At 59.8% G+C, this 25961-nt stretch overlaps 1 protein-coding gene across 1 annotated transcript in view; it reads right to left on the bottom strand.

The window, feature by feature from the left end:
- Window positions 1-5416: 5416 nt before the first annotated feature.
- The window catches only part of CHST8 (carbohydrate sulfotransferase 8), a gene marked incomplete at its 3' end in the record, with an annotated part of 107876 nt that continues 87331 nt past the window's right edge, over window positions 5417-25961 (bottom strand). The window contains exons 3-4 of the mRNA XM_079759509.1: window positions 7049-7086; window positions 5417-6535 (exon numbers count right to left, since the gene is read on the bottom strand). Of these exons, the coding sequence (XP_079615635.1) occupies window positions 5417-6535; window positions 7049-7086 (1157 nt within the window). The remainder of the gene's footprint in view (window positions 6536-7048; window positions 7087-25961) is intronic.

The following is a 25961-nucleotide window of genomic DNA, read 5'->3' as shown; positions in this document are numbered from 1 at the left end:
ATCCGTGGATGTGTCTCTGGGTCTGGATGTGTATTTGTGAGGGTGGGTATGTGTGCATCGGTGTGTGCCTGTGTGTGTGTGTGGGGGGGGGGGGGGCATGTCTTGTGTGTCTGTGCCTGTGTCAGCGTGTGCGTATTGTGGCTGAGGTCACAGAAGGCCTATGTCCCCCTCATGGAGAGTGGAGGCTGCTGATGGCCCTGTGAGGTTTGCGAGCATGAGGTGACCCCGTGGCTGGGAGGAGCCCGTGCCTCCTGCAGCGTGGGGAGCGGGCCGGAGGGGTCTGCCCCCTAGGGGTTTGCCTTGGGAGAGAGAAGGAAGGAGCAGTGTGCAAGGTGGAAAGGTGGGTCAGGATGCACCCCGGTCTAGCTTGCGGAAGAGGGTGGTGAAGCCAGCACGGGCGATGGCAGCTCCCCACACACCCCTGGGGGACACTGTGTCCTCCCTGCTAACCAGTCTGTGCAGGGGAGACCTTCCTGGGGCGTTCTGGCTCCCCCGGGGCCCAGGTGAGGGTGAGGGCTGCTGGGTGAGGGCAGGTGGCTTTTCTGGAGCTGGTTCCAGAATGACTTCTGGATTTTGCCCGGAGACAGCTGGAGAGGTACCGTGCGGGTGACCCCGTGGCTGGGAGGGAGAGAGGGTCTTCAGTCACAGTGTCTCCTCCTTGCCTTACACAGTCCGGGTGTTGCTGCCACCTCGTGGGGTGGCCGGGGATACCCAGGCCGCTGCTAAGGAGTGAGGTCTTAGCACCCCCTGGTGGCCAGCGGTGATTCTGCCGGTGGAGGCCTGCTTCCGCCTCCCCCCTCCCTTGGATCGCCCAGATGCCCAGGGGATGAGGCCTTGGGCAGCCACCAGAGGGAAGGGGTCACAGCCCGACCGCTGGGTGGATCCCAGCTCCAGGTGCTATCCTGTGCATCTCTGTCCCCTCGCCTGTGGAGCAGGACAAGGCAGGCACAATCAGAGCTGCTGGGAGAGGTCTACCAGGTAGTGCATGGGCGAGGCCAACACAGCACCCACTGTCCTGAGCGCTTGGTTTAGGCTGGTACACTCTAGGCCTCCTCGGTTTGAAATGACTCACTTCTGACCCCTGACCTCTGACCTCTGACCCTTGTCCTAGGCTTCAAGTGTTCTGGGGAGCAGCCCCCAGCTGAACTTTTGGAGTCTTCTCCCCCACCCCTCCACAGCAGTGGGGGAGGGGCAGAAGCATCTCCTCCTAGGTGGTCCCAGCCCCACCGGAGCCCTGGCCACCCTCGGCTCCTGGCCACCATATCACAGCTGAGACTGCTGTGCAAAGGGCAGGGTGAAGAGTCTGGGAGCAACGTGGACCTCATCGCTAGGCCAGGCCAGACTAGGCCACCCAGAGGGACCAGAGCTCAGGGCTCTCACTCGCCCTTACTTTCCCCTCCAGCATGGGTGAGTGGGCCATGGAGCCCACTTCTCTAAGAGGGCGGCCATGGCCAACTCCCTCCCTCCTCTCCCCACACTAGGGCAAGCCCACAGCTCCCCAAGGGTGCCAGTTTATTCCTCATCCAGGTCATTGTACCCATCAACACAGGGTCCCCAACAAGAGGACGACAGATCATTTCAGCCCCGCTCAGCCCCAGACTGCCTGCCCCCAGCTCCTGGGAACCTTCCTGGTCCATTCCTGTGCCCATGGGTCAGACGAAGTTCCCTGTGCCCAGCTCCAGGTCCTGCTGCACTGGGTGGAGTGGGGAGGAGACACCAGGAGGAAAGTCCCTTGATGAGCCACAGGTGCCCCCAGAGATGATAAGCTAAGGATGGGGGTGGGGGGAGCGAGGGGAGACCGCCTGCCAGCCCCAGGCCTCTCCTGAGGCTCCAGGGCCCCACTCCCCAGCCAGGGGGCACAACTCCAAGGTTGAAATGGGCACATGGGAGGGGAGGGGTGCTGAAGGACTGTCCTTCCATCCACTGCCTGCCTACCTCTGTCCTGGGCCCCTCGCTGTGTGGGAGGCCAAGCCCACACAGTGGGGAGTAGGAGGGTTTGTCTGTGTCTTGGAGGCCCAAGGCGCCTGAATGTCACACCTGACTACCTGGGGGATCTCAGATCTCATCTCCCCGGAGGACTTCAGGTCTCCTAGAGCCCACAGGCGCCAGGAGGACCCTCGTCTGTCCTCTTCATCACTCAGAGAGCAAGGCTCATGTCTGAGGAGGACTGAGCTGCTCTGAGGCAAAGGCCCGGCAGGGACGCCACTGTGGGCTGCCCCAGAGAGGCAGGGGAAGGGCACTGGGGGTTCAGTGGTTATTGTCCCCACGTGGTCGGCCGCTTGACCTCTGGGAGGACCCTGACCCAGACAGCCCTCCCTCCAGACTATACCCACAAAGTGGGAAGCAGATGAAATAGGGCAGGGATGGGCAGCACAAGATGGTCCCAGAGAGGAGGGTGAGGACTGTCCAAGTCCCCCCCAACCCTGACACATTATACAGGCTCACACACATACACACTCCCTCACCCCAGACAGATACCCATAAGACAGACACTTACCACACCTCACCCTAACCCTCGCCACACACATATACACATAGAGACTCACATGCTCAACCCCACACCCAGACACTTACACAGACACACACACACACATACCCTCACAGACACACCCACACAGACATACAGATGCACACATAGAGACACACACATGGAGACACAGACACACAGACATATACATAGACTCACATACTCACCCATCCACTCTTCTAGCCCAGGTACCCACAAAACACACACACACACACACACACACACACACACACACACACACCACACACTTTCCTGTATTGGTAGTTAACTCCACTGCCCCTGAGCCCTAGGGCTATACAAGGCTTGAGGCTGGGGTTAGAGGCTGGAGTTGGGTCCAAAACCACCTCAGTGGATTCAGGGTGAGGTCTCAGGACTGGGCCTCTGGCGGTCATGCTGGGAGCCAGGTCTGTGTCCCCTGTTATCACCCAGAAGGAAAACCCCCTCTTTGATGGATGTGTTGTGTGTGTATATCTGCCCAACGCAGGTCTGGTTGTGTCTGAGAGATGACACAAGTAAAGATGTCTTTTCCTACCCCCCAACACACACACACACACACACACACACACACACACACACACACTCACACACTCACACACTCACACATGCTCACACTGTGGGAGGATGGTCTCAGGGCAATCCTGGTTGTCTCTAAGCTGCAGACAGCCCCACTGGGCTTCCAGGTGTCCCCGCGCTGAGCTGATGGCCAGTGACACTGCTTCAGGCTTGGCCAATGCACCCGTGACCAGAGACCCTGTTTCTGCATCGTGAATTCTGTCTGACTTTGCAGGCACACAGCCCGGGGACAGCTGTTTCTGGGCCCTCGTTAGCCCTCCCCGCCTCCTCTTACACTGCTCTGGCCCTGGCCAAGGTACCGGTGGGTCAGTCTCTTGGGCTCTCAGCATCTACCTTCCTGCCTCCCACACCCTCAGGTCCTGACCACAGCCTCCTCCCTGGCGCTCTGGGTTCCTTCTGTCAGATGGCCCAGGCCCGTGGTCGGCAAACTGCGGCTCGCGAGCCACAGGCGGCTCTTTGGCCCCTGGAGTGTGGCTCTTCCACAAAATACCACGGCCTGGGCGAGTCTATTTTGAAGAAGTGGCGTTAGAAGAAGTTTACGTTTTAAAAAACTTGGCTCCCAATAGAAATTTCAATCGTTGTCCTGTTGATATTTGGCTCTGTTGACTAATGAGGTTGCCGACCACTGGCCCAGGCCATTCCAGCTGGAACCTGAGGGGAAGCCTCACCCTGCTCAGGGTTCTTGGATGCATGTGGCCTGAACAGGCAGGTGGCAGCCTCAACTCCTTGTTCCGCCTTTGTAAGTTTCCAGAGCCCATGTTGGAGGCAGAAAGGGAGATGGAGCGGCTCACGCCAGTGTGAGCCTTGCAGTCCAGGGTGGGATCCAGCAGGGTGTCCCACCGTGGGGACCTCAGGGTCTCCTTCTTAGGGTCCAGCAGCATCTCCCCTAGCCAGTGGGAAGAGATTGAGAGCAGACTCCTGGGGAGATCCACAGAGACCACAGGGGGGCCAGGAAGGGCAAGCAGCATACTCCTGAGAGACAGGAATGAGACCCAAAGGTAGGCAGACGGACAGACCCACCGATGCCTAGAAAGAGTCAGGCAGCACTTCCCATTACAAACAAGACCCACAGCAGCCACAGGCACGCCCAACTCAAAGCTCCAGCAAACACGTTCTCCAAGACCTTCCAGGAGTCACCCTGGCTCCTGACAAGTTCGGAACCATTCCTGTGTGTGAAAAGGTATGCTTTTGGATAGGTTTTCTCTACAGCCTCTCCTCCCCCTTCCCCAGACCTGGTTCACCCAGGGGAAGACGATCCTGACAACTCTGAGGTGGTCTTGTCAGGTGAATGGAGCCAGGGATCAAGGCCAGGGTCAAGGTTCTGCCGATGGCAGCTTGGGTCCAAAGCTCTGCTTTAGCCCAGAGGTTCGGAAAGCCAGGGATGGCATTACTCCCTGCCCGGCCATGCCACACCCACCGGGACCCAGGTGCACTGCCACAAGCCCAGGGGCAGCCCCGAATGGCAGCGTGCCCAAAGAGCTCGTCACTGCCCTGGCGGTCCTCAGGGGGCCCCCACAAAGTGCACCGACAAGAAGAGACAGTGGGCCTCCGTGGGAACAGGTCTATCTTTTTACAGACGAGGGTGCTGGTACTGAGCCAGGAGGACCCAGTTAACCGAGTGCTGGCCTCGGAGGCCTGCGTGTGAGGAGCTGGTCCTGAGTGGAAGCTGCTGCGAGCGCCTCCTGTCACACACACACACACACACACACACACACACACACACACACACGGGCCACTCCTGCCCTGGACTTCCGTGCAACCGGGCCTGCGGGCGCGTGGCTCTGGCTGCTCTGAGGAGGGGGAAAGGGCCCCCGACAGCCCGGGGAAGGGGCTCGTGCTCCCACGCCAACGCACAGCGCGTAGACACTGCTGCTCTGGAAACCATGTGCTTTATTTGGAACCTCCTCCTGGGTCATAGAAAAGCGGCAAACCATGTGGTTTGGTACAAGGCAATGGCGAAGGGACTGCAGGAGATCCTTTACCACCGGGCCCTCATCCTCGGGCCTCAGGCTTCCTGGTCATCCTGACTCCTGGCTGAGCTGGGGTGCGGGCAGCTGGGACTCCTGGGTGTCCAGCTCGCACCCCTCCACATCTTCCTCCTTTCAGCCAAGAAGGAAGGAACCGGCTATGAGACTTGGGCCAGGGTCCTCACCCACAGCCTGGGCCTCTGTCCCCACCAGGGCCTGCAGCAGCCACAGGTCCTCGCGTCCTCGGAGCCCCGTTGTTCTGGGTACATCGCGGCTCCTGGCTCAGGAACCATGCCCCTCGGACATGGGTGAGTGGTGGGCAGGGTGCCCACGGGCAGCCGCCAGGCCCTCAGTACAGGTCAGCGAAGGGCTTGGAGTAGTTGAACATCAGGTAGTCCATGTAGTAGAAGTCGTAGGCGCGCTGCCGCTGCGGGGCCGAGAGCTGCGCGAAGTACCGGCGGGTGATCCCCGCGGTCGTCCGCGCCTCCTGCGAGTGCCGGTCCTTGAACTGGGGGAAGGTCAGGTTGCGCGGCGCGCGGATGAGGCTCAGGAAGAAGTTGGCGTCGTCCTCCATGCTCTCAAACTTGCCCACGAAGTCGTAGTCGATGAGGCAGGGGCTGCAGAGCCTGCTGACGTGGTCCCAGTGGATGTCCATGCCCACCGGCCGGTGCACGTCCAGCAGGTACTGGACGAACTCGGGGAAGCGCACGCCGGAGCCCGTCCGCAGCGCTTCCCCGGAGGCGTTGGCCCGGTACCGGGCCAGGATGGCCTTGCCGAAGACAGGGTGGTAGTAGCTGTTGGGGTGCTCGAACTTGTCGCGGAAGGCGGAGACCAGGCGCTCGAAGGGCTCGCGGACGAAGAGCATCTTGGTGTAGGTGCGGAGGCGGTGCAGGATGCCCTGGCGGTCGAAGGCGTCCAGCCGCTTGAGGGCGCCGCCGTAGTGCACGGTGTGGTGCTGGAGGTGGGCGGTGGACGAGGCCAGCCCGGCCAGCACCATGAGCACCCGCTTCCAGTTGGAGCAGCCCGCCTTGGGGACCTCGCAGTACAGCACGCGGTGCCGGTCCTCCACGAAGATGCGGGACACGTGGCGGGGCGTGACGGCCCTGCGGCTGCTGCTGGCGCGGTACTTGGCGCACGCCTCCCCCATCACCCGCTTGCGCTCCTGCTGCCTCTGGTGCAGGCGGACCCAGCGGCCGTCCAGGGCCCGCGGGGCCGGCCGGACAGCGGGGCCGGCCGAGCTGTTGGCCGGGATGGCTGCCGCCGCCGCCGCCGCCGCGGGCATTTTCTTGATCAGCAGCCGGCGGCGGCGCTGCCGGGGCCGCAGACGGGCCCCCGCGTTCAGGTGGCCTGGAGGTGGGTCGGGCCCCAGGAGGCGGAGGCCTCTGGGCGCCTGGCTGGACACGTCCCTGGCGACCCTCTCGGTGGGGGCCTTAGCAACGCCATCCTGGGGACTGCCCGGCGGGAAGTCCTGCAGCAAGAAGAGAAATGGTTACCAGGGTGGGACAGGACAGCTGGGCCCTGAGGGTCACCCAGGCCGGCCCTCGCCATGCCCGGCCCCCGCCCGCTCTGTGACAGGGGCGTGTCTAAGATGAGGGAGAGGGAGATGGCTGACCCTGCAGGATGTGACCTCTCTGTGGTCCTCCTCTCAGCTGGCCGTGGCCTGAGGTGCAAGTGTCATTTTGGCCACCAGATGGCGCAGGCCTCCCAGGAACCCGGCCTAGCGAGGCGGGAGGGGCTGGGGAGCCGGTGGCTGAAGGAGGCCGGCTCAGATTTACTGAGTCAATTAGCACACTCCACAGCGGCCATCCAATGGGAAAGGGAAATTCATGGCCCAAAGCCCCGGGCTTTGTTCCCAGGGCTCCCGGGAAGGACCGGACACATTTTTCTTTCCAAGAATGGGTTTCATGTGAGCTCCAAATTTCCCTCCCGGCCCTCGCCAACTTTCCCCAAGCAGCCCGTGCCGAGATTTATCAGGACTCACGTCGCGCGGCTGCTGTAGCCTGATGTTGAACTTGACTCCTGAAAAGCAAGCAGAGAGCACAGTGTTAGCGGGTGGAAGAACCCCGTGGTTCCCAGGGGCCTGCTTATGGGCTCCTGACTGTGGGTGCCCCGAAGGGAGGGCACGTGGGGTAGGCTCCATAAACAGGCAGTGCAGGGGGGGTGCAGGAGGGGCCCCTCTCCCCTAGCCACTTGGAAAATGGGGGCGCAGGGAAGACTTGGTCCCCCTGGCTGCCACCTCCTAATGTGGCCTGGAAGGTCTGGACAAGCGCCCTGCCCAAGCGTGCCGCACACCTGCCCAGTGGAGCATCCAGAAACCTCACAGCCCACTTCCCCCGTCACCCTGTCCCCACATCGGAGGGAAAAGGGCCCCTCAGAAAGGCCGTCCATGTTCTATGTCCTGCTGGCTCTGCCCGGCTGTAGTCCACGTGGACGTTCCGTACTTGGAATACCACACACCTGCACCCACACCTTTGCACACACCTGGCCCGGGACTGGAACACACTCGTTCTCCTTGGACTGGGGTCTCCCCGCTTCCCTCTGGGAAGGCCCCTAACTGAGCCGTCCACTTTGCGATGTTGGCCTCGCAGCTGGCCCTGGGGCCCTGGGGGTGAGCTGACCACATACCGCTCTCCTCCAAAGGGCCGAGCAGCGCCCAGGCACAGTGTCCAGCAAGCACTCACTGGTGGCTGGGGGAGATGGAGGGAGAGCAGCGTATCCCTGGCCACACTCCAGGTGTCCCCTCTGCTCACCAGGGAGGCCCTTTGCCGGGGCTGAGGCTGGGCTCACCCAGGATAACAAGCACTGGGGAGGCGAGCCTTTGGCCGGAGGAGACGATTCTGCCTCGTAGCAGGCCTGGTCTGTTTTGGGGAATGTCCCAGAAGGACAAGAGGACTCCTTCGGGGGAACTTATTTAGGAGTCTGGGCTTCCTTCGCCCATCCCTGCTGGCCAGGGAGACTTCAGCGGCCCCTCCCGCTCTGAGGCTCTGCCAGAGCCAGTCACAATCAGAACCACCGCCCCTCACGCACGTGGGCCGAGTCTGGCGGCTGCCTGGGGTGGGTGCTCTGGAGGCCCAAGCACCTCCCCTACGTCTCTGAGGATTTCGCAGAGGTCCAGTGGCGGGAGCCCAGCTAGTGAGAGGACGCCCAGGTCCTCTGTCCCTGACCCCCAAACTGCACTCGCGTCTCTGAGGTTGCTGTACAGGTTCAGCCACTGCAATGGCCATGGCCTCCTACTGGTCAGGCTGAGGATGTGCCCACGTGTCTCCTTCACTTATCAGCAATCGGGGGTCCCCGAGGTCGCCCTGGACTGAAAGCCTGACATCCTTGAGCCTGCTGGGGCCTTTCTCAAGTCCCAAGAGAGGTGGGAACGAAGGTGGAACTTGGCACGCTGCATCCTTCTTCTGCTGCAGTATTTCTCTTTGATCCCTTTGGGCTCAGAACAGGGGCGTGCCCTTCCCTGGGCAAAGGGCGGAGTGTCCGCCTTCCTGAGCATTGCCAAGGCTAGGTGCGTAGGTGTGTGGAGGTGGGCGAGCTCTGCAACAGGCCTTCCGGACTCTTCCACGAGGCTGGGGAGCAGCTCCAAGCAGAAGTGGTTGCACCCCTGAGGGTACGGGGTATGATCAGGGGGTGCCTGACTGTGAGATGGGAGCCTTTAGAATCGAGCCCCTTGCCGGGGGCCCCTTCTCAGCCCAGATCCTGCTTCCCTTCGCTGCCCCCTCCACCCTCCTCGTGGCAGCCACCCCCAGCGTGAGCCTCCCGGGCTCAGTTTTTCTGGCACACGCTGCTTCTTCTGGCAGCCGATGATCACAGAGCCCTTCTCCAGAAGGGGCCCGCCGCACACTCGGTTCCCCTCCACACTGCCGGGTTTCCTTAATTATTTTCTTCTGGTGATGGCAGCTGGCTCTGCTAAACCACCTCTCCTGCTCAGTTTCAGACACAGGAATTTACTCTGCTTGTCAGCCCTGTCAACTTGTCAAGGTACGATGGCGCTTATTTATGTTCCTTTTCTGGAGCAAATGAGTCATGCCAGGCTTGGCCAAGAGTGGGGCTGAGGAGCCACGGACAAAAGGCATCCTGCCAGCTGGTGGACTCGATGACAACGTGTTTATTGAGGTTGCAGCCCCTATGGCTGTGGCCTCCCACCTGCACTGTCCCCACAGCCCGGAGGGAGGTGGGCTGTGGGGCCTGTCCCATTTTATCTGTGCAGACTGGACAGGTGTGTCCAAGCCTGGCCCACTCGGAGGCTGGTAGGGCCAGAGCCCTGGGCATAGGCTGGAGAAAACATTCTAGCCGGACAGAGCCTAGCTCTGGGCGAGTCTCCGGACCTTTGGCCACTTTGGTTTAACAAAGCCCACCCGGCTGCAATGGCCTCCTTTGTAAAGAAAAACTGTCTGCGGAAAAGCCAACAACAGGTCCTAGGGGAGACTGTATGTGCCACAAGCTCTATGCTCCAAACCCTTCGACTCAGGGCAACGTGCTGGACAAAGACTGGCCCTTTGGGATAAAGTGGCCCCTTTGGGATCAAGGCCGAATTTTAACAAAGGAAATGTAATGGGCTCTCCCCTAGCAGAGGCCCCGTGCTCCTTACCCAGGGAGGACCTGCTCTTCCACGCACCGATTGCATAAAGGCTGAAGCAAAGACCACCCAGCTCTCAAGGAGGGAAGGCCAGGACCTTGGGCATCTTGACACTGGGGGTCTGCACTTCAGCACCCCGGACAGCTCCACGGAGAGCGAGCCCAGGGAAGGCGGGATTGCCTTTGCAGCACCCACAAGGAAGGAACAGTATCGTCACCAAGAGCCAGCAGAATTGGTGCCAGGGGGACTTACAGAATGGGGGCGGGGGGGGGGGGGAGGGAGGGGGCTGACCCCAATATAATCACGATCAGCCCCCCCCAAACCCCCAAATAAGCATGCAACCCAGGTATAAAACTGGGTTTTCTGAGCAACACAAGCCGTGACCCTTCGCCCCCTTGTCCACCCAATGCCAATGCTGCCACGCTCACTTCCCATCCCCCCACCTCCACCCTAGGACAGGGGAATCCCAAGGCCAGACATGTACACTCCACTTGCAATATCTGAGTTACCCGTCCCCTCTTTTCAACGTAACATTAACCATCCCCCTGCACTTGGGCAAAAAATAAATAAATAAATAAACAACCACTCTCTCTTTCTGGATAGATGACCTACGTAGAGCAGTTAGAATATGCACAATACAATAAGAGTTAGCATCAGTGAGGACAAACAAGGTGTGAGTGATGGGGACCGTCAAGTGGCTTCCACATGGTGAACTCTTCACGGGTTTTCTTCCGAGTGTTTGGCTGAAAAGCTTCCTGGTTACCTGCCTAGGGGAGGCACGGGCTGACGAGGGTGTGCAGAGCCAGTGCTTGGAATTAGACGGTGCAGCCTGGGCCTGGAGCAGAGCTGGGAGAGGGCCTCACTGGCAGGCGAGCAGTGGGAGAGGAGGGTCCCTTGCCCTGCGAGTCACAGGAGGGAGGGCTCGCTGGGTTCAACTCAAAAACTCCAACTCCTTGGTGCCAGTGTGTGTAGACACGTGACACGGACAGGGGTCCACACAGGGACCGAGTGCCTAGAGAGGGCTCGGCGTGTCTCTGGAGCCCGGGAACCTGTTTAAGGGGGAATGACTGCTATTCTGGTCGCTCAAATCCCAGCTCCAGGCCCTGGCAGGCCGTGGGGAGAGGGTCCTGCCACTCTGAACACTGTGCCCTGGGGAAAGGCAGGGCCATCCTGAGGAGCCAGGCCCACAGGGAGGGACAGAGAGGGGAGAACTGAAGGCCCAGGAGGCGCACCTGGGTGTGGGTAGAAGTCTGAATCCCTGCCCTGGGCGGAACCTCAGACTCCTGCTCCTTGGATCCCCGGGGTTTCCTGGACCGAGCTGCGTTTCCCTGGCTCCTGCTCCATGTCCACATCTTCTCAGGGGTGAGCCCGTGTGGCCACACCCACCTGTGAGCACACTCGCCTGTCCACTTAGGCTGCCCATCAGGCCAGGAAGCTTCAGGAGTTTCAGGCCGGCCTGAGCCGGGGGAGACACTTGGAAGTGAGGCACCCGCTGCGTCTTGGTGCCCCCCGTGTGTGAGATCCCGAGTCCAAGCTTCGGTCCCACCCCGGATGCCCTGGCAGTTGGTGGGATGAAGGCTGTTGCCGTGCTCTGCACCGTCCACATGCCAGTCAGAGCGCGGCTGCTCCTGTGCCTCACGTGCGTGCCACAGAGAGGCCTCCTGCGCAGCGGGTCCGCGGAGGGGACATACAGCAGGGGTGAGCCACAAGGTGCGATGCAGGGGTGCTGGCGGGAGAAAGCGCAGCCAGGGCGGGTGTGCTGCCCACAGGGGTCAGGGGAGAAAGCCTGAGGGAACCGCCAGGCCCACTCGGTAGGAAGTACGGAAGGTTTCTGAATAATGGACTGGATTAGTCAGGTCCTCCAGAGAAACAACCAATAGGATATATACATGGAAGGGTATGTATCTTAAGGAATTGGTTCATGCAATTAGGAGGTTTGCAAGTCCAACATCTGCAGGGCGGGCCGAGGCTGGAGACCCAGGGAAGAGCTGATGCGACAGCTTGAGTCTGGGGACAGTATGGAGGCAGAATTCTTTCTCCCTTGGTGACCCCAGTCCTTTCTCCAAAGGCCTTCAAATGATTGAATGAGGCTGACCCACATGATGAAGGGTAGTCTGCTCTACTCAAAGGCTACTGATTGAAATGTTAACCACACCTAAAAAAAATACGTTCCCAGCAACATCTGTATTGGTGTTTAACCAAACATCTGGCACCATGGCTGCACATACAAATAACCATCACAGGGGCGTATTGGTTTCCTAGGGCTGCTCTAACAAACTCCCACAAAACTGGCAGCTTAAAAGAACAAAAACGTATTCTCTCTGGAGGCCAGGTGTCTGCAGTCAAGATGTCAGCAGGCCTCTCCCTCTGAAGCCCCTTCTAGCTTCTGGCAGCCCCAGATGTTCCTGGGTTCGCGGCAATTTAAGCCCCACTTCACCTGGTTGTCTTCCCCAGTGACCTCATCTTAACTTGATGACATCTGCAAAGACCCCATAAGGTCACATTCACAGGTGCCAGGGGTTGGGACTTCAATGGGGACACAATTCAACTCATGACAGGGGAAATGTGACCTCAGGGGCTTTACGAGCGCTCGACTGGCTGGAGGAAGTGAGGAACATTTCCCCTGCAGGGTTGGTTCGGCTCATCAGGAACAAGATTGTGTTAGTTCTCCATGTTCCTGGGGGAGGGACCGTGTGGGTCCATCTGTGTCAGACAGAGCCTGGCACAATGCCTGGCACACAGCCGGAGCGCAACAAATGCTTGTAGAAAAGCCACTGCTGCCTGGACTGGGAGCTGGCCCTGGAGGTGGGGATGGGCATTGGGCTCCTCCCTGCAGAAGCCCACCAACCTGGGCAGTGACGTCTCCAGCTCAGCCTGGCAGCCTGGGGAGGGTCTGCGTGTCTGGGTGGCAGCTGCCAACCAAGGAGCCGGATGCAGACAGGAGCTGCCCTGGCTGAAGGTCCGTCCACCCCACCCGGACTGTGTGAGGTCTGTGGGGTCAGAACGCTGACACACCCAGCTGGTGGCCCTACTACCATCGGTGGGGCACAGGCCCGAGCCTGCTCCTGGGGCCTGGGGCCTCGAAGTGGCCACACCTCCTCTGGCTCTTTCTTCTCCCAGCAGTTCAGGCTGTGCCCTTTGGAGGGGCACCCCCCTCCCCCCCCAACATCAGCCTCTGCCTCATTGTAAGCAGCTCCCTTCATCTGGGCAGATTGTTAATTTATGCAGATTAGATGCACAACTAAAGTTTAAACACACTCAGCAATTAGAGGGCAGCCTGGACTCAAAGCACAGAATTCAGATGGAAGAAGCCTCACCAAAGGGCCTTAAATTCTCGCTCGTGTTCACAGGAAAATACAACTCATTAAATCCTTTGCTAGGGCCTCAGTCACAGCCTGGAGACCAGACTCAGCCACCGCCTGCCCACCTCTGCTGCCCAGGGTGCAGGGCAGGGAGATGGTGTTCCGGGCAGTGGGGCTCCTGGAACCCGAAGGTGGCTCCGTGGACCTTGGGGAAGGCAGGAGTCAGGCCAGACCCTCTCCTCTTGCCTCAGCCTCTGCGGATGGGCTTCCCCCAGTTGCTCTGAGAAAACTGAACTCATGGAGGCGTTTGGCCTCTCCCTTTGCCTGGAGACTCCATAGCTTTTAACAAGGGGTCCATATTTTTTAAACAAGGTGGGGGGGGGGGAGAGAGAGAGAGAGACCCCTTGGGCAAATCCCTTGACTGCACCGAACCTTAGTTTCCTCATCTATAAAATAGGATAAAAAATACCCATCCTACAGGTCGGCAAATATGCAAATGAAACGATGCACAGTGCTGGCACAGGGAGGCCCTCGGGTGGAAGCTACCAGGTCACCTACCCCCTGGCCACCTTCGGAGCAGCTGAGATTCCCTGCGCCACCTCCTCACCAGCGCAGTGTGGGAGGGACGGGGGGGATCTTGCCGTTCCGGCTGACGTGCCCCTGACAGGTCTGACCGCTACTTGTTTTGTTTAGCGATTCCATTCCCTCACCTCCGTGATTAGGATCCACGATTCAACTGGGTAGTTCCCTGTCAGCTCAGCCTGGACTGCGAGTCCCCTTGGAGCTGTCAGAGTGGAGCCGTGGCGCTTGCCTGTCAGTCAACCAGCCAGCCAGTTAGCTGCTCTTCGAACCCAACAGCTGTCCTGCCACTCCCCGCCCACTCATCTGCCCATCACATGCTGGGGGCGGGGTGTCCCTGAGCATCCTCCATGTGCACACCTGTCCACAAGGGAGGGTCCTCAGTTCCGACTGTGAAGCTGTCCTCTGTTAGAAGCTGGGGGGGACTCCCACCATGTTCGGTGTGTGGCCCCAGCACACGTGTGCCATGCATTGCAACCCACATGTGCACGCTGCATGGAGCAGGGCCCATGCCAAGGGGATGAGTCCCACCGCCTCTCTGTGCCACACGTGTGCACGCTTCCAGCTGTTGCTGTGGCATGTGCTGGGTGCGTTCATGTCCGTGGACGGTTTCTGAGAGTACGTGGCACATGGCTTCCAGAAGGTCATGCCTTTTCTTCCCCTTTGTGTATTCTTTCACACACGTGGGCCTGGAAGGATAGGCAGGAGCTAGTGAATGCGGCTGCAGAGAGCAAGCTGCTCACTCACCAGCAAGGCCACCGTGCCCCTGCAGCCCTGTCTCTCCCCTGGCGGCCCCATCTCTGCTTCCCTCCGGCACCTTGGCAGCAAGGATATCAGGGGGCAGAACAATTGTACGTCCTACACCACTTGCCCATTCACTCCTGAGTACCCGTGTGTGCCAGGCAGTGTCCTAGGCGCTGGTGATGGTGCCTTGGCCACGAATGAGACAGTCATGGTCCCTGCCCTTGTGGAGTTTAGTCCAGCAAGGATGGGAGGCACTGAACAGCGATTCCAAGTCAGTGGCAGCAACGGAGGACAGGGCCGGCAGCGTGTGACGGGGGAATGTCCGCAAGCCCGGGCATCAGGTGAGGGCTCCCGAAGGGGGAGAGAATTCCTTGGCACCTGACAGCGACGATGGCCTTCTCGGCAGAGCTGGGCGGCCTTGCACCAGGAATGCAGGGCTCCTGTGATGAAGAGATGTAGAGGCTGAAGGGTCACGAAATGGCAGGGCCACAGGGGCCAGCGGGGACCAGCATGCTAAGAGCTTTGTGGTCCTGGAAAAGGCATCCATCTTATCCCCTCAGCTCCAAGGGCGTCTCCAAGGGCTCTAAGCAGGGAGTTATTTTGAGTTTAAGCCCCATTCTGAGATGAAGAGCTGGAGACAGAAGCAGACGCCGGGTCAGTGCATGCTGCGTGGCCTGGGCAGGACATGCAAGGCCTCGACTCCGGGGCTGATGGCAGGAGGTGGAGGAGGACATGGCGAATGCTTCAGGAGGACTAGCTGGCAGGGTGGTGTGCTGGCAAGTGTTTACCAGCTGGCTCCCTGGGTGATGGGCTAATGGGCAGTGTGTGCGGATCCCTGTGGTGGATGCTCCCATCACGGCAGATTTCAGGCTGCTCCTGCGAACGGGGCGTTGGCCCTGTGGGCTGGCGCTAGCCAGCTCCTGGCGCACTGCATCGGCGGTCCGGGGCTGCCACGAGCAGCCCTGGGAGACTCTGGGTTCGACTGGAACGGTGGGAGGGCACTGGTGCCATGTCCTGCAAAGCAGGGCAGGCCTGGCTGAGCAGGAGATGCTGCGGGTCTCCCAAATGTAGACGCCCTGAGGGCAGTCGGAGGGCGGGACGCATCGCGTGCGCAGGAACAGGTCCTACGGGCCCGCGGTCCTCCAGTGCCTGTGAGAGCGTGGGACCAGCACTTCCCAGAGGAGCGGGCGCAGCTCGGAGGCAGCCGCCGACTCCCTGAAGCCCCAGCGGTGTCCTTCCTGCCTTTGCCCAGAAGCTGCAGGGAGTCTAAGGCCGGCTCCGAGCAGCTGTGGCCTGCCAAATGGGAGGGGCATAGTGACTCCTGTTTGGCTGTCAGGGCACCTAGTGACCGCTCTGCAGCCAGCTCTGTAGGAAGGGGTCTAATTTGGCTTAAATACTGGTGAGTCCCCGCTGGAGGGGTGGGGGGGGGGGGGTACCAGGAAATAAAAATGAGTGAGTCACGCTGGAGGCAGAGTGGCCCCGCCGAAGGGCGGCCTGCTCGCAGGAACAGTGCCAGCGGCGCAGACTGGCCGGCCTGTGACAGGCACCCCTTTCCTGGAAGCGTCGGGCCATCGGGGGCTGCCAGCGGGGCAGCCTCATTACTGAGATGGCCGGGCCACAAGATAATGATCAGCCCAGCTCTGGCCGGGCTCCGGGATGTGCCGTTCCGGCTGCGGCGTCAATTACTGAGCTGGCCTGTGGCTGTGAGATGGTCGCAGCTGCCGCCTGAGACCCTGAAGAGCCACAAAAGCAAATCCGTCCGAGCTGATGCTTTCTTGGCACGCCCCACCCCCAGCCTGCTGCAGGGGCCTCTCTCTCTCCCCGGAGGTGGCTCTCCAAGCCGCCCCCCCCCCCTGGGGAGCCAGGCCCCTGTGAAGGGCTGCCTAGGGGCTCAGGGGTGGATGCGCTGATCCTCATAAGACAGCCCCAAACGGCCGTGCACCAGTGGCCACCACTGTTCATCGACTGCATCCCCATTCTGGGCAGCTGCAGCTCAGGGGGCAACTGCATTTCAGGGGTCATCCTGGGTGCCCCCGAGCAGAACAGGGCCTCCGACAACTCAGATCCCGAAGGGGCAAGGCTGGAGAGGGCTGCACGCCTGGGAGCCGGGCAGCCAGCCTGGACGCTCTCCGCCACGGGTCTGGGTAGCTGCAACGCACCTGAGAGGAGAGGTCAGAAGCCTCAGCCCTGGAGCTGGGGCCGCCAGCAGCGCAGGAAGCCTCTGGCCTGAGGATTTTCCCGGCTTCTCTGAGGGGTGAGGCCCAGAATACAGACATCGGTCCTGGCCTTTCAGCGGCTGGCTGTGTGACATCTGGCCAAAACCCACTTCTTCTCCTTTCTGGCTGGTCAGCCCTTGGCTCTGCTCTGCCCAGCCCCCCTGGGTCGGTCTAGCAGTGAACTCTACTGGGCTTATCCTGGAAGGCCCAGGTCATCCTGGGGAGCAGACATACTATTGTCCCATCGCCCCATCACCACGTACGGTGGCTGCCCTCCACACGCACATCGCATGTGCACACAGAGACCCCCAGGCCCTGTGCACCCAGCCCCAGGCTCATGAAAGGTGGCCAGACCCGGGGTGCCAACCACATGGCTGAGACAGGGTGGAGCGGGGAGGAACCTGCGGCTGCACATGCCACGTCTTTCTGGAGGTGACTGGGGAACGGCCTGGAAAAGGGTAAGGCCTAAGGCAGGTGAGGAATGGTGGGGCGTGAACTCAAGCAGGGCAGGGAGATGAGGAGGGAGGGCAGATTCTGGAGAACAACCGTGTACCGGGCTGGAGGGCTTGTGGAGTCAGAGGTCTGAGGGGTGGGGTGAGGTCTGAGGGGCAAGCTGGCCCCCACCCTTACATCTGCCCGAGGGAGGAGCTGACGGGGGAGAAGGCTGGGTTAGGCCATGTTGAACAGAGACACAAGACCTGCAGGTTGAAGCTCTCAGGAGACAGTGCCGAGTGCGGGGAAAACAGCGTCCACGCACAAACGCGCAACCCAGCCCTTCGACTTCCACCACCTGTAACCCGTGCAGCCGGCATAACGCTGCTGACAGCACCCTCATTAACTCTGAGCACGAGAAGTAGAACCAGACACTGGAAATGTCGTCCAGAATTTTCACAATTATCATGTGGGCTTAGGATTTGCCGGAGTTTAAGGTGGTCCTTCAGCCGAGACCCCCCCCAATCCCTCCCCTCCCCATGACCGATGCAGGCGTCTCCTGAACTACGAGAGGCCCCAAAGGCAGGGAACTCGTGTGGTGTGGTGTTTGCCTGGTGGGATGGGGGCTGCTGGGTTCCCGGGAGGTACCGTCCTGTCCGCGGTCCCTGAATTCCCCTCCAGGCTCAGCGTCAGCCTGCACGTCTGCAGCAAAGCCTAGGAATTAGACCCGTGGCTTCGCAAACAGAACATGGCCTCCGCATAATGGCAGCTCGAAGGATGGCAGGGTCACCGTGGGAGGAGAGCGGGAGATGTTCTGAGCTCTTCTCTTGCTGCCTTTGAAGTCCGGCCCGCGGCGGCGGCTCTCAGGCCGAGAGAGACATCAGGCGCAGAGGCGGCCCCTCCCGGCTGCGTGCATTTCCTGCGGAATGAGGACTCCAGTCTCGATGACTGGGCTTGCGTTTCGGGCACCTCTTTGCAGTCAGGAGCGTGCTATTTCAAGACACAAAGCAGCCTGGCCCGTGCCGCTGGCCTTCCACACCCGTGTGTGTGTGTGGCGGAGAAGAGGAGCCGCCGGTGGAGGTGTGTACGGGGCCATCCTCTCCAGAATGAATGATTCGAAAGCTGGGCGAGAGCTGCTCAGCCCACCGAGGCCTCTTCTGCAGGATTAAACGTCATTCCTTCTAATGACTTGATTTATGTCTGGAGGTTTACAGCCCCAAACAAAATATTGTGATGATGGCCATAAATCACACCGGGGACGCTTACCATGGCGACCAGCATGCTCCTGTTTGTAGGGAGGTGACGCCGAAGGAGGGGCTTGCTGTAATGCCCAGGCGGGGCAGGGGGAGCAGGACAGACACGCTGGCAGGCCCGGGGAGCTTTGGGCAGGGGCATCAGGCTTTGAATGTCTGAGGTTTCGGTGCGAATTCGTGCCTGGAGCTGGCAGGGATTTCAGAAGAGCTGGAAATTCCCCTGGGCGCTGGGGGCAGCGCATGGGTGGTGGACATCCTGAGAATGTCATTTGCAGCTTTCTACTCCTGTCTGTCCTGCTGCCTCAACTGAGGACACGAGCTGGCTGAGGTAGGGGCCCCGGGACCCACACGTGCCTCCTGAGGGCTACGCCTCTCTTGTGTGCTCAGGACAGCTTCTGGAACACATGGGGGCCGTTTTCCAGTCTGCAGCTCTGTCCTGGGTGGGGAGAGACCTGGGCGGGGCCAGGCTAGGATTACTCTGCAGGGCTGAGCTCCTCGAAAGCACGAGGGCCAGCGGGCTGCAGAGAGGCACCCCGGGGCCGGCATCTCTCACTCAGTGACCAGCGGAGTCCGCCCTTTCCTCCGAGACCTCGCCCTGCAGAAAAGAGCTCAGCGGAACGGAAGTCAGCGTCAAGGTTCACCTCCAAACGGGCTTAGGTAAGGCCCAGCCTGGGCCCAGGAAGAAACGGGCAGCCCCACTCCCCCAGCCCCCGTCCCCATCCTCGTCCTTGGCTAAGGTCTTCTGCCAGGGAGGCTGTCACCCAGGCCCCCAACATCTGGGACTGGCTGTCCCCCCCGGAGGCAGGGCAGAGGCTGGAGATGGCATGCAGGGTGGGCAAACGCTGAGGGGCCGCCACAGAGCAATCTGACCGTCCCCACTAGACCAGCTAAACCTCCGTCTGCCCAGAAGTCTGTGAGAGCAGGGGCCTCCTCCCTGGTAAGATTAACCCTGCCCCTGGCATCCACGCAGAGGACAGGAGGAGGTGGACTCGGGTCACCTTTCAGGGGAAGCCCCCTCATCCCAGGAGACATAGTCTGGCCCACGTGCTCTCTTCCTGAGGCACAGAGATGTGTTCTCAGAAGAGCCCCTAACATGCCACACCAGAGGTCATGATGCAGGGTGACTCAGGATGCTGGGCACTGGGGGGAGGTGACCCATTACCAGGCATGTGGCCCTGGCCCGGTTCCAGGCACATTTAACGGGCGCTGTGGGTAGGGGAATCAGGGTGGGGAGAGGTTCACGTGTTGTGCAAGGGGTGTCTTCCATGTCAGATGTGTGGAGCACAGGCGATGGGGGGGGACGTGGGATGGATGGTGGCAGAGCATGGAATGAGGGTGGCGGGTGGCTGAATGATGGTGGGTGGGTGAACGGTAGTGGACGGGTGGTAGGTTGATGGTTTGAGGTCGAGAGGAGAGGATTTGAGATGGGGACCAGGCAAGGGCTGGGGCTGGACTGGTAGGTAAGCTAGAGGGGAGACGGCGGCTGGGGAAGCGACCCGGCCACCGTCCAGCTCTATTGGCCACAGGTGCAGCCTCTGGTTTGCCTCCCCTGCGTGCAAGAGGAGCAGGACGCTGGGCAGGCCTGGCTGTTTTGGCTTCCCCGAGGCTCAGGTGACGGTGGTGGTGGCGTCTCCAAATCAAAGGTAAGCCAGGGCCCACTGACCCCCTGGAGCCCTGGGGGTTCATCTGGCTGCAGCCAAACATGGCTCTTCCCTTCCCCCCAGCGCTGAAAGCACTCTCCGCTTCAGAAAGCAAAGCTTCTATCATTCTCCCATTAACACAAGGGCAGACGAAATGCTGTTTGTTTTATCAAGTCGGGCAAATTTTGATAATGAAACCTGAACATATAAGGCCGCAACCTCTCTAATTCCAGGCAGATAAGGAATAAGGGTAATGCATTTCAACTTCAGAAGCGAGAAATAGCCTTTATCGTGTAATTTAACAACATTACTGGGAAAAATAGGTTAGGAGAATGTAAAATGTAGTTTAAATGATAAAATACGCTGTCTTGGATGCAAGGATTTTAATTGCCACAATCAGAGTCCAAGACACACTTCCCGGCCAGCGCTGACAGACGCCGCGGCGGCAGCACACGGCGGCCTGGGAGCGAGGTGGAGGGGTCAGCCTGGGCTCCTGCCGTCCCCGGGGACCCGCCAGCCCCACCGCTGTCTGGGCTCCCCGGCGCTCATCAACATCGTCGCCTTGTGAAGTATGAATTGGTTCAGATATTAATATTCATCGGCCAACACATTAATATTAATCAGGTAATATACACTTCCCATGACAACAAGAGATAAAGGAACCTTATTATGTGGCGATCGGGGAACACAGAATACCTAAGTGGATTTCCGTAGGACGCGCGACACAAAGAAGCCTAAGCTTCTTAGGTTGGTCCTCTCTGCCGAGAGCTGGGCTGGGGCGTGCCTGCGGACAAGGTCACAGCAAGCAAAGCCTCAGGGAGTGCCTTCCTCTCCGGGGAAAGAGAGATGTCCCCCAGTTTGTGAGCAGGTTCGTGGGTGCGGGCAACCCCCACACTCGGTCCGCTCAGGGCTCAGGTGGCAGCTGCAGAGCCTCCCCCCCCCCCCCCCCCCCCCCCCGGGGCAGGCCGTCTGCACAGAATGGGCCCTTCACTGCCCCGGAGCGGGCGCTGAGGACACAGGGCGGGTAAAGAGATGCTCTGAGTCAGGGGTCCTCAAACTTTGTAAACAGGGGGCCAGTTCACTGTCCCTCGGGAGGGCCGGACTATAGTTTAAAAAAAAAAAAACAACTATGAACAAATTCCTATGCACACTGCACATATCTTATTTTGAAGTAAAAAAAAAAAAAAAAAAAAAAAAAAAAACGGCAAAAACACCCGCGTGTGGCCCGCGGGCCGTAGTTTGAGGACGCCTGATCTAAGTGCTTCGGCACGATGGATTTTGCTACCCATGTTTTGCATGAGGGCAGTGAACCTCAGAGGGGACGCACCGTGCCCTGGTCCACATCGCTGGCCCAGTGGGCGTCAGAGCTGGGGGGTCTAGGCCAAACCTGCCAGACTCCGTATGCCCTTGTTCTAACCATTGCACAGCACTGCCTGCCGGTGCCTGGGCCAGAGGGCTGGCCGAGCGGAGGGCCACCGCAGTCTGAAATGGCATCAGGGATGTCACAGTCTTGGCCTGGGGCTGTCCCTCCGGGGACCCTGGGGGCCAGCCTGCTCCTCTCCACAGAGGACTACCTTCCTACGTGCTCGCTTGCAGGCAGCCGCCACAGGCAAAGGCACATCTGAGCACAATTAGCATTCGAAGCACTAATTATTTCACTTGGGTGTCTACGTCTGAGGATCCTTCAATTTCAGCTTAATTGGAGAAAAGTGGTCATAAGTTACTAAACAGCGGGAGGGCGCTCCGTGCTTTCCCGGCATCGGGAGCGCCAAGAATCATGTGAACACGTGTGTTCCCGCCGCAGCAGCGGGCGGCCGAGCCAGGCGAGAGAGCGGTAGGCGGGCCGTGGGCACCCGGCCCCGCAGTCCCTGGCATCTGCTGGGAAGGCTTCTGCGCCGAGTGAATTGCTCCCCCTTTTTGTCTTGTCCATTCTGTTCCGTTTTCTGCAACAGCATCTGTTGCAAGAAAACCAGCTGAAAGAGGAAATGGGATTCCCTATTAAAAAGGAGAGCTCGTAGCGTCCCCTTCACTCCCTCTTGTACTTGATACAAACCTGAGCTCATCATTGAGTCCTCAGGCCCGCCTGGGCGTGGCAGGGTGGGTGAGGGGCTGGCGTGGGCATTGCCCTGCTGCTGAGGGACACGGGCGCTGACCGCAGAGGAGGCTCGGTCTGAGGGTCTGAGGGTCTGGTGTCCAGGGCCTCATGTGAGAACCACGAGACTTTGGTGCCCACACTTCGTGGAAAACTAAAAAGAATGTTTTATCTTGCTTTGTCCATTTTTGTCTTTGGTCTCCGACAGACAACTACTTAGGAGCCCATCCTAGAGTGAGGGTCAGGGAGGCTGCGAGGGGGCTCTAGGAGCGGGGCTGCTGGCGGAGCGGGGTGTGGCTCTCTGCGGGCAGTCTCTGCAACCGATGGCCTGGCCCCAGGAGGTGCCAACTCCGTGGCTTTTCCTCCGGGACAGGCCCACGGGCCCAGGTGGTCCCAGAGAGGAGTGAGCAGAAAGAGCTTGTCCCTGTGTGTGGCCTCACGGGGGACCGGAGCCCCCTGCCAGGGCATCTAGCTTTCCATGAGGCCGAAAACACTGATTCAGCTGTGACCCTCCCTGGACACGTGACAGGTCCCTGCTCAAGAACGCATCCTGCGCCCCGGCAGGGTGGCTCAGTTGGTTGGAGTGTTGTCCTGTACACCCAAAAGGTTGTGGGTTCGATCCCCAGTTGAGGTGCCTACAGGAGGCAACCGGTCAATGTTTCTCTCTCCCCCTTCCTCTCTCTCTCAAATCATGAGAACAAACAAACACACACACAAAAAAAAAAACAACCCATAAACATACCCTGGGGTGAGGATTAAAAGAAAGAACGCATGCTCCAACCCTCACTGACCCCGTAACCCTCCTCTAGTCACACCCCTGGTGACCCCTAACATCCTCACTCACTGACCCCATCAGGGTCTCCTAAGTGACCCTTGCTGTCACCACCCGCCTCAGGACGTCCTTCTCAGGCCCCATTTATCTCGTAGGTTCCCCACTGCCTTGCCTCTCCTCCCCTGTGAGGGTCCCCACGTCTCAGGCAGGCCCGGTGCCGAGCACCCTGGTGCAGCGCCTGGGTCCTCCCCCACCCCCATCCCTCTGGTCTGTCTCTGGGTGCTGTGGCCACTCATTCACATCAGCTGTCTGGGAGCACCCCTGGCCCAGGCAGCAGGCTTCACAGAGGCCCTGGGCCGCTGCGGGACTCAACGTGCCGCTGGTGGACAGTTGAAGGGCAAGAACCCCGGAGACCGGTGCACCTGCCAGTGGCCCTTGCCGGCTGCATCCACGGACCCCATTTCTTTTATGAAGCCGACTCTGTGAGCCCGCTGGCGCTGTGCCCTCCCTCTGCCAGGGCTCCTGCCTCTCTCCCCTGGAGTCTGGTCCTGCCCTAGAAAGCGGGGTCTCCCATCTCAGCAGCCTGGGGTCTGAGAGGTGGACCCCCATAGCACCCAGAGACTGCCAGCAGGGGCCACCCAGGCAGAACCCCCCTGCCTCACTCGTGCACGACCCCCTGCCCTCGCCAGTGAGGGTATTTATTGATTCTAGGTTCCCACTCGCTGTGAAGCCCACGCAACATGACACAGGAAGGGGCTGAGATGCCCACATGTTGAGCTGGTACGTGGCTGAGCACGAACTTGAACCTGGCTGTCCTTGGCCCCAGGGTCTGCTCTCCTCTCCACCTACTGCTTTCCTGTACAGTTTTGCTCGTGGCTCCTCTCCTCAGCACTGAACCGCCCCGCCACCCCGCAGGGCCTCTCTGGGGCCGGCTCAGGGTGGGGTCTCTCCTTGAAGCTGGCCTTCGAAACAGCTTCCGAAACTTCTCGGATGCCCTCAGGTGAGTGGGTGCACCTGTGGGACGTCAGCTTCCCGATCTCATGTCCTTCTTTCGTCTCTCCTGGGCTCCCCGTCTTCAGTCCTGGCTGCCTTCCGAGCTGTGGTCCCTCCTCCCTCGCGGCACTGGCTTCCAGGTCAGCGATGAGGGCCTGAGCCGGGCGACCCCTGCAGGCCCGTTCCTCTGCCTGCAGCCTGGGCCCGTCACCTCGGTCAAGGGAAGTCAGTGGCTTTGTGCCCAAAGGTGAAGGTGTCTCTGGGAGGAAAGGACGTGTGAACAACCTGGCTCGCGGGCTCCCAGGAGCCCCCAGTCGTGTTCAGACAGTAAGCTCCCGGGTGCCCAGGTCAGGACCCGACCCTCTGTCTCCCTGTCCCAGCTGCTGCCCCAGGCTAGGCTGCACGCAGAAGCAGAACCTCAGGGGTAGGGGGGCTCTGGTGACGGGGAACCTGGGCTGCTGGAGGGGACAGGCCACAGCTGCTCAGGGGCGCTGGCACCAGACTTCAGGTGGCACCGGGTGGCTACAGGAGCAATCCGTCCTGTGGAAGTCGGAGCCCCACGTCCCGCCAGCTGTGGGGCCTTGGCCAGTTCCAGGGCTGCTCCAGTCCTGCACCTCCTCATGCGGAAGTGGGGAGGGGTGATGGCGGGGACTGTGGAGAGGGCTGCCCAAGCTCACCCACAGGAGGAGGGAGCTGGTAAGTAGTACCTGGCATATTTAGATGTTCGAGGTCCGAATGCTGAGTACCAGGCAGTGGGAAGACTTGGCTCTAGCAGCCAGCTAGGTCTAAAAAAGAACTACACTGGGCGCGCAGGGATCGGCATTCCCCTCGGTCCTCAGTGGGAGGGGGCGCGGGACAGGGCAGGCTGCCCACCACCCTCGCTCACCTCCTCCTGCTGCCCACCCTGAGGGAAATGGCAGTCACCATGCATGGGGCCACCTTCTCCTGCACAGAACTCATGAGGAAGGTGAGTTTGGTGCACCCAGCAGGCAGATGCAGGAGGCCGAGACGAGTCTTCAAGCTGCGTGCTTGAAAGGCTTCCCTAGAGTTATTCTGTTGTGAAGTGTTCATTCACACCAAAGAAAATATATGACAATACATACAGTATCCTCCTATATAAGCAAATTGACCAAACAGCCGACAACCGGTTGCTATGACGTGCACTGACCACCAGGGGGCAGGCACTCAACACAGGAGCTGCCCCCTGGTGGTCAGTGCACTCCCACAGCCAACCTCCTGCGGTCCCTCCCCCGCCCCCCACCCTCAGCCGGGGGGGACCCCAACCGTGCACGAATTCATGCACCAGGCCTCTCGTAAAGGATAAGAACACACACCTGTATTCAGCACCCAGCTTACGAAACCGTTTTATCAGTATCATCGAAGCTCCCTCTGCCCCTCAGACATCACATCCCACCCCAGCCACCACACTGAAGTCTGTGTTTATCATTCCTTTGTCTTTTAAAATGTCTTTGTGTGTGTGTGTGTGTGTGTATGTGTGTGCGTATACCCTTAAGCAACTTATCTTTTATTTTTGCAAGGTAGCTTGGAATTGGCCACAGTGGGAGTATTTACAGCACAGAAACTGACAAATGTTACAAACCTGGGCTTTGCTTGCTGGTTGGTCCCTTGCCCCGGAGCATACATACTGGCATGTGATTGGTTGCAGGCCACCTCTCAGGGGAGGCATCACCTTCGGGGAGAAGAGGTCAAATCTCTGGCGAAGGCGCAGCTGTGAGCTGTGCACAGCCCACTGGGAACGCAGATCTGGGCGGGGCGCCCACAGCCTCTGATACAGCGCCTTGTAGTGAGGTCCAGATGAGAAGTGAGCCCACAAATCTGTCCCCTCACTTTTTTGTTCTGTGGCTCATAGTATTTATAGACCACTCCCTGAAGTCAAGCATATGCTTAGCAGAGCTCTTCCCAACCTGAAATTATTTATGAGCTGGCATTCAGGGAGGAAAAGCAATTTTCTCAGAATGGCTGATGTCATGATATATAGTCCGTTCGACATGCACGTGCCCAAACAGATTGCTCTGTAGGTCTGCCCCACCATGACGATTACCCTGAATTGAGAAAGGATGTTAACTCAAGTAGCATCCCAAAAAAAAAAAAAAAAGCCTAGAGAATCTTCTGGAAAAATACCAGCCATTGGGCCAGACCATGGTTTTCTAGGTTCTGCAGTTAAGTGACGGAGTGAGTCCGGCCTCTAGGCTCATGGAGCCCCCTCCCAGCACTCCTGGCTGCACGGCGATGGACAGGCCACACCTCCTGCCTGAACGCCTCTAAGGACCATGC

This window comes from Cnephaeus nilssonii (assembly GCF_951640355.1).
Source record: "Cnephaeus nilssonii genome assembly, chromosome: 20".
In the NCBI taxonomy this organism is placed as follows: Eukaryota; Metazoa; Chordata; class Mammalia; order Chiroptera; family Vespertilionidae; genus Cnephaeus; species Cnephaeus nilssonii.
The sequence above is the reverse complement of the archived record's forward strand: the minus strand, read 5'-3'. Positions and strand labels throughout refer to the sequence as shown.